The following is a 13,041-nucleotide window of genomic DNA, read 5'->3' as shown; positions in this document are numbered from 1 at the left end:
GCTCAAGCCCTACCTAGGACCCCTTATTCCCACCTTTACCTCCCTTCCCGTGCTGTTAAAACACCATTTGCAGCTCCTCAAACCCCATCCCCATCTGGCAAGTCCCTTCTACCCCACAGCCCCTCGAGCCTTGCCCCCGCTCTCCCCCGGCCCCCAGGTGAAAAGCATGGCTCTGCACCTGATTCTGAGCCAGCGGCTGGACACGCCCCGCAAGCATCGCTTTCCTGGTCGCTTCCTGGATGACATCTCGGCTCTGGTGGGCTCTGTGGGCCTGGAGGTCATCACCCGGGTCCACAAGGTAAAGGGCAAGGGGCCTCAATGTGGGAGAGGCTTGAGGGAGGACACAGAACCAGTGCTTCCTGACTGGGAGACCACAAATTCCATTTGCTGGATAGGTCTGTTCATTCAATATCATTTCTTGGATGCCTGCTGTGTGCACAGCTCTGTGCTGGGCGCTAGAGACCGCAGTGAACAAAACAGACCCAAATCCTTGCCTTCATGGAGCCAACTGTTAGGGAGACTGGAAGGAGGTCAGGGAGCAATCCATGTGACATCTAGGGGAAGAGCATTCAGGCAGGGGGAATAGCAAGTGCAAAGGCTCTGAGGTAGGACTGTGCCTGGGCTGTTCGAGGAGCAATGAAGTGATGAATATGGCTATATGCCCTGACTGGTGTGGCTCAGTAGGTTGGGTGTCATCCCGCAAACCGAAAGGTTGCTGGTTCGATTCCCAGTCAGGGCACATGCCTGGGTTATCAACCAGGTACCTGGTTGGGGGTATGTGAGAGGCAGCTGATCTATGTTTCTCTTGCACATCGATGTTTCTCTCCTTTTCTCCCCCTCTTCCCCTCTCTGAAAACATTAATAAATAAGACATTTTTTAAAAAATTAAAAAAAGAAAAAAAAAAGAGTAGAGTGGAATAGAGTGAGCAAACCAGGAATGGGAGTAGAGGAAGGCAGAGAAGTAACAGATCCATTAGTCCTTACCAGGGTGTCAGTATACAATAAGTGCTCAATAAATGGACATTGATGTTCTGAGACCTTGACAATTGTCAAGGCTCTGGATCACTCATTTCAATGCCCTCAGGAGTTAGACAGGCAATAATAATAATGATAGGAATAATATTGAGCATTTATTGAGTACTTACTATGTATTTAATCACTTTAGATGAATCACATCATTAAATTTTTCCAACAACCCCATGAAGTTTGTATTATTATCTCCATTTTACTTATGGAGAAACTGAGGCAGAGAATGACTAACAACCTGATACCACACAACTGAGAAGAGGCAGAATTGGGGATCTGAACTCAAGTCACCACACAGGTCCAGAGCCCTACCATCAGCTTAAGCTGGGAAAGTGGGGCTTATGGAGAATCAGAGGCATGTGCTCCTTAGCTGTAGCCAGAATATCTGATTTTTAAAATGAAATGTGACTTCTGGATTTTATGGGAACTCTCCAGATTTTTGAAACACTAGTGTGGCCCAAGCTAGCCCTTGTGCAATCCCTCGCGACCTCTGGGCTGGTCTCAAAGGTCTCAAAGGTCTCAGCCTTGTTCCACTGGAGCCTCCCCATGGGCTAACATTCCCAGGGGCTGACCCACCTTATGAGGAAACGATGCCCCTGAGAAGCACCATCGTCACAGCTGCTAGTGGGTCCTCGGTGACAGGTCACAGGGGTTTCATTCCTTGAGATTTATGGAGCACCAAGTGTGCCAGGTTCGGTGCACAGGGCAGACCCAGCACATGCCCCACATGGACTCAGAATGCAGTCGGATGTTGTGTTTTGTTTCTTTGGGTTGCAGGGAACTAAGGGCCACTGAAGTTAAATGGTGAGGCCACAGAGCAGGTCATGAGAGCATGAGGGAAAAACAAGCACCAGCTGGGCCTTGAAGCCATAGCAACCTCCTTGCTGTCCCTCACACTTGCTAGGCACATCCTGCCCCAGGGCCTTTGCCTTATTCTTTCCTCTACTTAGAATGCCATGTTTCCCTCTCTTGCGGCATCTCTCAAAACAGCACCCTGTTTAATTGTCTTTGAAACACATAGAAGTATCAGGCATCCTTTGGTTTATTGTGTCTCCCCCAAGACTGAGCTGTACAAGCTAAGGGGTACGGGCTCATTAGGGCAGAGGTTAACTTCCTCAAACATAATCACAAGTGCTTTAAATGTGACCAAAGTTTATGTCTGAGCATAAGTGGACTGGGGGTTCCACAGGGTGGACCTGGCCATTGGGGTTCATGAGGTGCCCCCCACATCATGTTGGCAGACTATGGGAACAGGAAGACCTGCCCCTTCCAAGGCAATAGCCCCACTACTTCTCAAATTCATTGGCCAGAATGTGATCACATGGTTAGTCTCAGCTGCAAAGGAGACTTGGAAATATAGTCTTTACCCCTATTTGAACTCTACGATAATCTGAGAGGTGGCAGTCAGCAGCCAGTCTTTGCCATCCACATTGTATCATTTAAATCTTGTGAGAGAGGAAAGAAAATAGTGTCCTAAACAAGGAGACAACCAGGAAGGCCTGGAGTGGCTAGAGTGCAGATGGGCTCTGGGGCAGGCGTGTGGCTTCTGGAGGTCCCTGGTGGCCTTGGTGAAAGCCAGGCCCTGTGGCGAGACTGTGTGAGCGTGGGCTGACAGGCTGTGTGTTCTCAGGATCTGGAGCTGGCTGAGCGCCTCAGTGCCAGCCTGGCCTTCTTCCTCAGTGACCTGCTGTCCCTGGTGGACCGTGGCTTTGTGTTCAGTCTGATCCGGTCCCACTACAAGCAGGTAGGGGTGGGCATGGTGGGAATGAAGCACCTACCTGTGGGTGATGTGGTGTGTGGTGGGCATGGTAGGCAGAGAAACTACAAATGTTGTTTGCTGATCCCCTCTCTTGCAGGTGGCCACACGGCTGCAGTCAGCCCCCAACCCCGTGGCACTGCTGACCCTACGCATGGACTTCACCCGCATCCTGTGCAGCCACGAGCACTATGTGATCCTCAACCTCCCCTGCTGTCCCCTGTCGCCCCCAGCCTCTCCCTCACCCTCCGTATCCTCCACCACCTCCCAGGTGGGTTGGCCTCATTTCTGACTCTTCCCTTGATCTATGATTTCAGCCTATCTTCTGGGGTTTCCTCATCTGTCCATTTCACAGTGGGCCACTATCCATGGGGGACTAGCCCCTTACCTTTGACCTTTCACCTCTGACCCCTCATGCTCAGCAGTTTCCTGGGGACCAGGTTCTCACTTCTCACCCCTAAATCTTAATTCATAGACCAGCATTCTAGCTGCTATTTCTTAGACCTCTGACTTTTGACCCCATTTTCTTCACCTCACAGATAGATTAACATCATTCTCTTACCTCCGACCCTGAACTCCATGTCCACTGTCAACTCCATATAAGTTAATTCCAATCTCTCACCTCTGACCCTTAATTTCAGAAAAGTTAATCCTAACACCTCATCTCTGATCCCTGACCTCTTGGACCCCTGACGTCCCTGATTTCCCCCCATCCCCCTTCACACTCTGCAGAGTTCCACCTTCTCCAGCCAGGCCCCAGACCCCAAGGTGACCAGCATGTTTGAGCTGAGCGGGCCATTCCGACAGCAGCACTTCCTGGCTGGGCTCCTGCTGACAGAACTGGCACTGGCCCTGGAACCTGAGGCCGAGGGGTGAGCACAAGGCCTGTTTGGCTCCAGTGGATGAGAAGGTCCGGGTACTGTGTTCACCTGCGTCCTGAGTGCCGCACTATTCCACAGGGCATCCCAGCTGCACAAGAAGGCTATCAGTGCTGTCCACAGCCTGCTGTGTGGCCATGATATCGATCCCCGTTATGCTGAGGCCACAGTGAAAGCCCGTGTGGCCGAGCTGTACCTGCCGCTGCTGTCACTTGCCCGGGACACGCTACCACGGCTGCATGATTTTGCGGGTCAGTGGGCCAGGGCAGGATGGAGTCACACAAGCCAGGGGCTTGATTGCCGCAAAGGCTCAGGCTGGGAAAGGTGGGAGAGCACAGTTCATGAAAACATGGCGTTAGGGTCAGTAGATGGGGTTCAAGTGCTGGTGCAGGGCCCTGGCAAGCCATTAACCTCTCTGAGCCTCAGGTTCTCACCTCTAAAATGGGAACAGTGGTAGCGCCAACTGCTTCCTATAGTTATGTAATAATTTGTGTAGCTTTAGCACTGAGATATTGTCAACCCACAATAAATGACAAACATTATAATACTTAACTGGCTGCTTCTAAAAAGAGAGGATGTGAGGAGGGAAGGTGGGGAACACTAGGGTGAGAGGGCAGTTGGAGCCCTTCATTCAGTCATTCACTCATATGCAGACTCGTTGGCCCGGCTTAGGGATGTTATGTACAGGAGTTGGAAGCACAGACTTGGGATTTGTGGGTTGATCCCCTTCATCATTTGGAGAAAATTTGTAGTCTTTATTTCTTCAACTTTTTTTTTCCCTTTGTTTTCTTGCTTCTTTCCTTCTGGGACTTCAATTACACGTATGTTAGACCTTTTGATCATGTTACACATGCCTGCTATGCCTTGTTCTGTTTTCCATTCTTTTTTCTCTCTGTTCTTCACTTGGGAAATTTTCTACTCCCCTGTCTTTGAGGTCACTACTTCCGTCTTCTGTTGTGTCTCGTTTTCTCTTCATCCTATCCACTGAGTTCTGAATTTCAGGGGTTACGTTTTTCAGTCAGAAAATGTCTACTTGATTTTTTTTTTTTGTAGGTTCCAATTCTCTGTTGAAATTGTCCATCTTTTTACCCATTTTAATTTGTCTTTTCCACTACCTTTTATTTTAAAGTTTTTGCTTGCTTTTGGTCATCTATGTGCCTGCTTCTGTTGTCTTTTTGTCTATCAATCATAGTTTCCTGCTTCTTCACATGTCTTATAGTTCTTCGTTGTACTTCGGACATTACGTATAAAAGAACCGTCAGGACTGAACAATCTAATTTTTCCTAGTGAGGTTTCCTTTTCCCTGATCACCTCAAGCCAGTGAGAAATTGAGCTTGGTTATGCTGGGCTGGACCTATAGTTACTCAGTTGACCTTTTGTCCATAGGGTGAGACCTGTTCTGTATTTATTGGCTGTTCCTCTCTATGGTGAGACTTTTGGGGGAGAGGGGAAGGAGTGGGGTACTCTTTTTAAGGTCGTAGATTTTTAGAACCAGACCATTTAGGTTAAAATCCTAGCTTTGCTATGTACCTACCTGTTGTGTGACCCTAGGCAAGTAATTTAACCTCTACAGAGAGGTTAACCTCAGTTTCCTTACCTAGAAAGTAGGAGTGGAAAAACTACTTCATTGGGTTTTTTGAAGATTAGTGGTTCATATGTGTATATTTTTTAATCCCCACCTGAGGATGTATTCATTAATTCCAGAGAGAGAGGAAGGGAGATAGAGATAAAGATGAGAGAGAGAGAAAGAGAAACTTTGATGCAAGAGAAACATTGATTGGTTTCCTTCCAAATGCACCCCAACGGGACAAAACCAGCAATCTAGGCATGTGCGCTGACTGGGAGTCGAACCGTGGCCTTTTGGTTTATGGGACAACACTCCAACCAACTGAGCCACACTGGCCAGGGTGGTAGTTAAAGATTTTTAAGTTAGAATAGCACCTGGTACTTAGGAGATGCTATGTAAATGCAAATTGATGCTATAATAATAGCAGCAACATATATTGTTGTCATCACCATCATCATCTGTATAGTTATGACTCCTGTGGGCCAGGCCATGTTCTAGGTGTTGAGCTTATAGCTGTGGCCAGAGTAGATATTATAGTCCATGTCTTTGTGGGCAGTGAATGTATCTGATTACAAGTATAATAAATGAGCTCAGGGAGTAGATAATTGGAGATTCCACCCTGGCCTGGGGACTGCTATCAGGGAAGGCTTCTATGAGGAAGTGATTTTGAGCTGAAATTTGAGGCAGAGGTACAGCACTTATCAAGGACTCATTCTTCTCTCCCCTTGCTCCTCCCCCCAGAGGGCCCAGGTCAACGGTCGAGGCTGGCTTCCATGCTCGACTCAGATACAGAAGGGGAAGGGGACATTGGAGGCACCATCAACCCCTCAGTGGCTATGGCCATCGCTGGTAGTCCCCTGGCCCCTGGCTCCCGGGCCAGCATCTCCCAGGGCCCCGCGACTGTGAGTACGGAGCTGGTCTCCAGAGACACTATCCAACCTGGTAATAGAAGTTATGTAATGAGATTCAGATCAGCCAGTTCTCATCTTATATGGAGAAAATGAAAATCAACTCTGTCCCCTCTGAGCACCTTGTTCCCTCTCTGGCCCCAGGGTTCTCGCTCAAGCTGTCCCCTCTCTGCCGAGTCCAGTCGGACCCTGCTGGTGTGTGTGCTGTGGGTTCTGAAGAACGCAGAGCCAGCCCTCCTGCAGCACTGGGCTGCTGACTTGTCCCTCCCCCAGCTGGGCCGTCTCTTGGACTTGCTGTACCTCTGCCTGGCTGCCTTCGAGTACAAGGTTCGGGGGGTGGGCGGAGGCCTGGGGTGTAGGAGGCAGGCTGAGTATACACACAGGGCTCTTGGTGCTGTGGTCTGGGTGCGCCACTTCCTGAGGGTGAAGGGGTGGACTCTTTCTGTTCTGAACCAAAGAGAAAAGGGAGAACTGTCTTCATGAATAGAACTGGGAAGGTGCTGAGTATCTGTAGTAAAGAAGAGAACTGTGTCTTCAAGCACAGGATCCCAGAGGTCAGAAAGGGCCAAGAGAAGCAAGACCAGTTTAGCCCAGGTCCCATGGAAAAGGGCAGAGTCAACCTGGAACCTGTTCTTTGACCTCCCAGGGGAAAAAGGCCTTTGAGCGCATCAACAGCCTCACATTCAAGAAGTCCCTAGACATGAAGGCTCGACTGGAAGAAGCCATCTTGGGCACCATTGGAGCACGACAGGAGATGGTGCGGCGGAGCCGTGGTGAGAGGGAGATGCACCCTATGCCTGTGTGTCTGAGGGACCCCAAGAGGACCCATCCCTACCTCTCTGTCTGCTCACTTACCCCAGAAGGAGTCCTTGCATCATCCCCATACACGTGGATGTCTGAGTCCCCATCTGTTCTCACATGTCATTCATGTCTAACTGTGTGTGTCCACTCAGCAAGCATCCGCACCACCCAGTGCTCTCATAGGTTATCCTACCCATTTGTCTTTGTGCCTGTGTACTTCTGTCATATGTGTCCTTATGTTTTTGCACATCTGTGAATATGCACCTGTGCATCTCAGAAAGGAGCCCGTTTGGGAACCAGGACAACGTGCGCTGGCGGAAGAGCATCACACACTGGAGACAAACCTCGGACCGTGTGGACAAGTGGGTGTGGGCCAGAAGTAATTTTCCAGGGTCAGACCAGTTTCCAGAGAACTGGCACCTCATGGGCTCCCAAGGGAGAGGGACAGCTCAGCCATGGAGTAGGGTCTGGCTTCGAGAGGCTCCCCAATCCCCTCCCCTTTTCCCTTCAGGACCAAGGATGAAATGGAACATGAGGCCTTGGTGGATGGGAACCTCGCAACTGAGGCAAGCCTGGTAGTTCTGGACACACTGGAGATCATCGTGCAGGTAAGGATTGATCCAGCATCTCCCTGACCTCTGACTCCACCCTATTGCCTTGTGATCTCTGACTCCAGAACCCCTCTCCTGATTGCATCACCCTAAAAGCTGGGTTTCTGACCCTGCAGACGGTGATGCTGTCAGAGGCCCGGGAGAGTATCTTGGGTGCAGTACTGAAGGTCGTGTTATACAGCCTGGGGAGTGCCCAGAGTGCCCTCTTCTTGCAGCATGGCCTGGCCACACAGCGGGCCCTGGTGTCCAAGGTGAGCACCAATCGGCAGCTATAGTGAGAGCTGAGTCATTGAGACACTCCTTAGTCAATGTTTACAGAGGAAAGAACTGAGGCTCACAGTGGCAAAGTCACTCACCCAGTGTCACAGCAAGGGCTTGACTCTGGGTTTGACTCCAAAGCCTGCTGTGCATGGCCAAAGAAGGCAGGACAGACAGGTGCCCCTGCCCAAGTTCCCATGGGGCACCTCCTGATCCGGCATGGGAAGGGGCTGACCGGTGTCTGTCTTGGCTCTGGGGGTCAGTTCCCAGAGCTGCTGTTTGAGGAGGACACGGAGCTGTGCGCCGACCTCTGCTTAAGGCTCCTGAGACATTGTGGCAGCCGCATCAGCACCATTCGCACGCACGCCAGTGCCTCGCTCTACCTCCTCATGCGCCAGAACTTCGAGATCGGCCATGTGAGCGGGGGTGGCTGGCCAGGGGCTGGGTGCGCTAGATGGAGATTGGGCAGGGAGAGGGGTGATGTCAGCAGATCAAGGAGGCCCTGGTATAGAGGCCTGAGGCCCACAGGTGTGCTCTCACTTTCTGCCCCTGCAGAACTTTGCCCGTGTGAAGATGCAAGTGACCATGTCACTGTCATCCCTGGTGGGGACAACTCAGAACTTCAGTGAGGAACACCTGCGACGGTCGCTCAAGACCATCCTCACCTACGCCGAGGAGGACGTGGGGCTGCGGGACAGCACTTTCGCTGAGCAGGTGACCCCACCAGGCCCCTGCTTTACCCTCGGCAACCCAAGGGCCTTTGCCCTGCCCTGCTCAACCCCTGACCCCACCATCTTGGCCCTGTCACTTCCCAATGAGGGCCGCTCACCTATTCCAGGTCCAGGACTTGATGTTCAACCTGCACATGATCCTGACAGACACAGTGAAGATGAAGGAGCATCAGGAGGACCCCGAGATGCTCATTGATCTCATGTACAGGTGAGGAGGGCTGGGGGACCTTCAGCCATTCCCACCAAGACAGGTTAGGGAACAGTGAGTAGATATATGAGGAAGTGAGGAGGGAGCAGGTGAGCATACAGATGATAAGACGGACAAGTAAGGGGGAACAGGTGAAGAGGGGCCAGGAGAGCAGACAGATGAAGATAATCAGGTGAGTGAGCAGACAGGTGAGGGGACAGGTAAGGGCTCATAAATGAGCAGTTGAAAAGGGTGCCAGATGAACCTACAGAACAAAGACATGAGAAGGGACAGGTGGGAGAGACAGGTGAAGTGCAAACAATGGCTGAAGGGGTGACAGGTCAGGGGGACAGTGATCTGGAGGAGAGGTAAGAGGCGTTTAATAAGAAATTGGAGAGTGGGAGATGGAGAGACAGATGATGCAGATAGGGAAGTCAGGGCCCTATGGGAAGGGTGGGCCTGGGGAGGAGGCGAAGTGGTGCATGTGCAGAGGATTAGTGAGTGGGCATGGCCCAAGGTGCCACAGGTAAATGGATGAGCAGGATGAGTGAGAGAATGGTACTCGTGGGGTAGTGAAAGGATGGACAGTGAGGGATTGGATACATGAGGAGACAGGTGAATAGAGGAAAAGGGGAGATGAGGACAGGCAAATGGGAAAACACGTGAGATGCTGGACAGGCAAGGGACTAGGTAAGGAGATGGACGGGCGAGGAGACTGAAGGGGAGGATGGACAGGTGACTAAGGTGAAAGGGTGAAAGGTAGGACAGGTAAGGAAACAGGCGAGAGGATGGACTGGTGAATGGGGTACAGGAGAAAGAATGGACAGGTAAGACAGGTGAGGAGACAGGTAAAGGATGGACAGGTGAGGAAATAGGTGACTGGATGGGACAGGTAAGGGGCAGGCAAGGTGGGCAAGGTTGGTCCCTGTCCTCCTCACATCCCCCTCACCTGGGCACCAGGATTGCCCGGGGCTACCAGGGCTCCCCAGACCTGCGGCTGACATGGCTGCAGAACATGGCTGGGAAGCACACAGAGCTGGGCAACCACGCGGAGGCCGCACAGTGCATGGTGCACGCGGCCGCACTGGTGGCTGAGTACCTCGCCCTGCTCGAGGACAGCCGCTACCTGCCTGTGGGCTGTGTTTCCTTCCAGGTGAGTGGGCAGGGGTGGTGGGCAAGGGCGGGGGTGGCACACGTGGGGCAGAAACCAGGTTCCGACACCACTTCCCACCCCAGAACATCTCGTCCAATGTGCTGGAGGAGTCTGCCATCTCCGATGACATCCTGTCGCCTGACGAGGAGGGCTTCTGCTCCGGGAAGCACTTCACAGAACTGGGGCTGGTGGGGCTGCTGGAGCAGGCAGCTGCTTACTTCACCATGGTGAGGCCTGGGGCTGCCGAGGACACAGGGCTCGGACTGGGTGGCCTCACAGATCTGCTGATGGCCCAACACCTGCTCCCAGTGACCAAGGGGAAGCTGCTGCCTGGCCCTTTCTGGGTGGGGGATTTTTAGAGGAGAATGGGGGCCCCATTATCTGCCTTTCTACCTATTAAACCCTTGACACACAGGCTGGATATTGTAAGTCTTTAACACGTTTAGCTAGCATTAAGTTATTTTTTTATTATAGGAAATTTCAAACACACTTAAAAAAATAAAATTGTACCCCACCACTCCCATACTCAGCACTCAAATTTATCAACTGCCTGTATTTACCATCTTGTTTTATCTTATTTTTACCTATAACTATTTTGGGTTGTGTTTTGGTTTTTTTTTTATTTTTTGTGGGCTTTTTTTTTTTTTTTTTTTTTTTTTTATGTCTGAGTAAATAAGGTCCCAATTTTCACAAATTGATGAGACTGAATGTGATCATTTAGCTGGAATTTGTATAAACCCTTGCTAATTGGTGTCATCAGAGGACTAGCAGTGTGGACATAACTCAGGGCTTGTTAAATTGCAGAGTCCTGGGCTATGCAGCCCTCTGAACCCTGCATTTTAACAAGATCTGAGGTTCCTGTGCACGCTGGGAGTTGGAAAAATTCCAGCGTAAAATAAATCTGACGTCATGCTGTCATACGCACGGGTACCTGTGTGCAGCTCCCACTGACAAAGTCCCTTTTACACAACTCTTATCCCACGTGACCAAGTTAATGGGAATTCTTAAAATACCAGTCCATGGTTGGATGTCCGTAATTATCCTTTTTTTTTTTTTTTTTTTTTTTAATGTTTTTTGCAGTTGGTTTATTTGAATCAGTTTCCACCTAAGACCCACAAATGGCTGTGATGGCAGTCTCTTAAGTCTCTTTTAATCAAAAAAAGAAAACAAAAAACAGGGCCTCAGTTCCCCTCTTTTTGCAATAGAGGTTTTATGCATTTCTTTTTGTTTTTTATTTGATATTTTGAGAGAGAGAGACATCGATTTGTTGCTCCACTTATTGATGCATTCATTGGTTGATTCTTGTATGTGTCCTGACCCAGTATCAAACATGCAACATTGGTGTATCAGGTTCATGCTCTAACCAGCTGAATTACCTGGCCAGGGCTGTGCATTTCTTGATAAATGGATGCCCAGGCATTTATTTTTTGTTGTAAAGGGATTTCTCCTCTAATTTGCTTGTTTGTGTGAAAGCAGTTGGCTTTTCCTGCATCTCACTTGTTGGAGATGGGGACTTTGTTCCAAAGGGCTCTCTGGCCTGCCTGGAGCTGGCTGTGTCCCTATGCTTTTGCTTGACTTGTTCTTTAGTTCCTGTGTTTCTGGAAATTGGTAGTTACATCTGGGACCCCACTCAAATTCAGGGTCATGTTGCACCACAGAAATTTTTTTCTATGGTGCCAGCCCTCCTAGTGATGTTTTCCTTATTTCACTTTGCTGGAGTCTCGCAGACAAAGGCCTCAGGGGAAGAAGCTATAGATGTAGACCTTCTGACAGTCAGCAAACATCTCAGGGCCCCTGCTGTATGTCGGCTTGATGCTGGCACCAGCTAGGGATAAGGGGCATCCATGAGTGGTCACTACTATGTGCCAGGAGGCAGAGGTCAGGAAGGTCTTAGGTACCAGGCCAGGTGGGCTGGTGTTTGAGTCCTGGCCCTGGGGGGCTTCTCCATGTCGCTAAGGTTCAGTTTCCCTTCTGAGGAATGGGGTGAAAAACCAGCACCTCCTCCCACCAATGAAGGAACATGGGTAAAGTGCAGATGTACATAGTGCCTGGTCCACAGTAAACACGGTGGAGACTGCAGAGGAGTCTGTATGGGCCAAGTGGAAATGTTACTGCCCCATCTGGGGTGGGAGGTGGTCAGGGTGAACTTCTTGGAGGAGGTGATAGAGGGTGGAGCCTTGGAGGGTAGGTAGAAGCACAAAGGGGAGGACTATTCCAGGCAGGAGAGGATCAGGGAGGGTGCTGGGAATCCTGACATGCTCCACCCCCACCCCAGGGTGGACTCTATGAGGCAGTGAACGAGGTATACAAGACCTTGATCCCCATCCTGGAAGCCCACCGTGACTATAAGAAGCTGGCTGCCGTGCATGGCAAACTGCAGGAGGCCTTCACCAAGATTATGCACCAGGTGTGTCCACGATGCCCTCCCAGACCATTCCTTAGGCCCTGGCTGCCCCCAGGCTCTACTGACCTTGACCTTTATTCTCTTTCCCACAGAGCTCTGGCTGGGAGGTAGGTCGCTTGGTGGCCATCTGCTTCTGGGGCCCCCAAGACAGCTAGTCAGCAGTGGTTAGGGACAACCACCAGGGGGCGCTAGAGGTGCACAGCTGCCTGGACACAGGAGTTGGGACTCGGCGCGTGATGCCTGACACACCCCCACTACTTTCTCCCAGACCTCCCCTCCCTGCCCCAGATCTCCAGGGCAGCCTGTGACTCACCCAGCTGGGAGCACTCCAGAGACACCCCTCCCATGGGCAAGGCCTGCTCAGTCACTGCCTGGAAGGGGGGCTCGGACTCCCTCCCTCTGTCTCTGTATCTCTTGATCTTTTTCCCTGTCTGTCTCTCCCTGTCTTGATCACTCCCTCTCTGTCTCTCTTGGTCTTTCTCTCCCCATCTCCCCAACTTCCCCAGGATCTCTGGTCTTCATTGCCATTTAATGCTCCCCCTCTCCCGCCTCTCCCCAACTTGAGTCTATTTTTAGGCATCTCCTAGTTTGGGGAGAATTCTCTGGCCAAAGATGGCAAGAACCCAGAGCCGAGGGCTGGGTGGGAGCTGGGTGGGGGCTGGGTGGAGCAGGCAGGTCCCCGCCCTCCCTGGCTCTTTGGTCTCTACCCCTGGCATGGTTCTCATTGAGCAACATAACCAGGACCCTGGAGTTTTGGGTCT

The 13,041-nt window shown here is 51.0% G+C and overlaps 1 protein-coding gene across 9 annotated transcripts in view; it reads left to right on the top strand.

Annotated features, from left to right (window-relative positions):
* The window catches only part of DOCK6 (dedicator of cytokinesis 6), a 39,771-nt gene that overhangs the window by 23,647 nt on the left and 3,083 nt on the right, over positions 1 to 13,041 (top strand). For 8 of the 9 annotated variants that reach the window (XM_090289618.1, XM_090289617.1, XM_090289615.1 and 5 more), the window contains 18 exons: positions 158 to 298; positions 2,657 to 2,770; positions 2,883 to 3,053; positions 3,515 to 3,654; positions 3,742 to 3,911; positions 5,969 to 6,129; positions 6,280 to 6,462; positions 6,782 to 6,908; positions 7,214 to 7,298; positions 7,448 to 7,544; positions 7,664 to 7,798; positions 8,069 to 8,221; positions 8,361 to 8,519; positions 8,644 to 8,744; positions 9,684 to 9,876; positions 9,960 to 10,103; positions 12,152 to 12,283; positions 12,373 to 12,387. In XM_090289618.1, the coding sequence (XP_090145744.1) occupies positions 158 to 298; positions 2,657 to 2,770; positions 2,883 to 3,053; positions 3,515 to 3,654; positions 3,742 to 3,911; positions 5,969 to 6,129; positions 6,280 to 6,462; positions 6,782 to 6,908; positions 7,214 to 7,298; positions 7,448 to 7,544; positions 7,664 to 7,798; positions 8,069 to 8,221; positions 8,361 to 8,519; positions 8,644 to 8,744; positions 9,684 to 9,876; positions 9,960 to 10,103; positions 12,152 to 12,283; positions 12,373 to 12,387 (2,421 nt within the window). The remainder of the gene's footprint in view (positions 1 to 157; positions 299 to 2,656; positions 2,771 to 2,882; positions 3,054 to 3,514; positions 3,655 to 3,741; positions 3,912 to 5,968; positions 6,130 to 6,279; positions 6,463 to 6,781; positions 6,909 to 7,213; positions 7,299 to 7,447; positions 7,545 to 7,663; positions 7,799 to 8,068; positions 8,222 to 8,360; positions 8,520 to 8,643; positions 8,745 to 9,683; positions 9,877 to 9,959; positions 10,104 to 12,151; positions 12,284 to 12,372; positions 12,388 to 13,041) is intronic. The other variant, XM_090289619.1, reaches the window with a different exon arrangement.

This window comes from Furipterus horrens, unplaced genomic scaffold, assembly GCF_987537825.1.
Source record: "Furipterus horrens unplaced genomic scaffold, mFurHor1.1.pri manual_scaffold_10, whole genome shotgun sequence".
NCBI classification, from domain to species: Eukaryota; Metazoa; Chordata; class Mammalia; order Chiroptera; family Furipteridae; genus Furipterus; species Furipterus horrens.
This window is presented reverse-complemented; position numbering and strand designations above follow the sequence as displayed.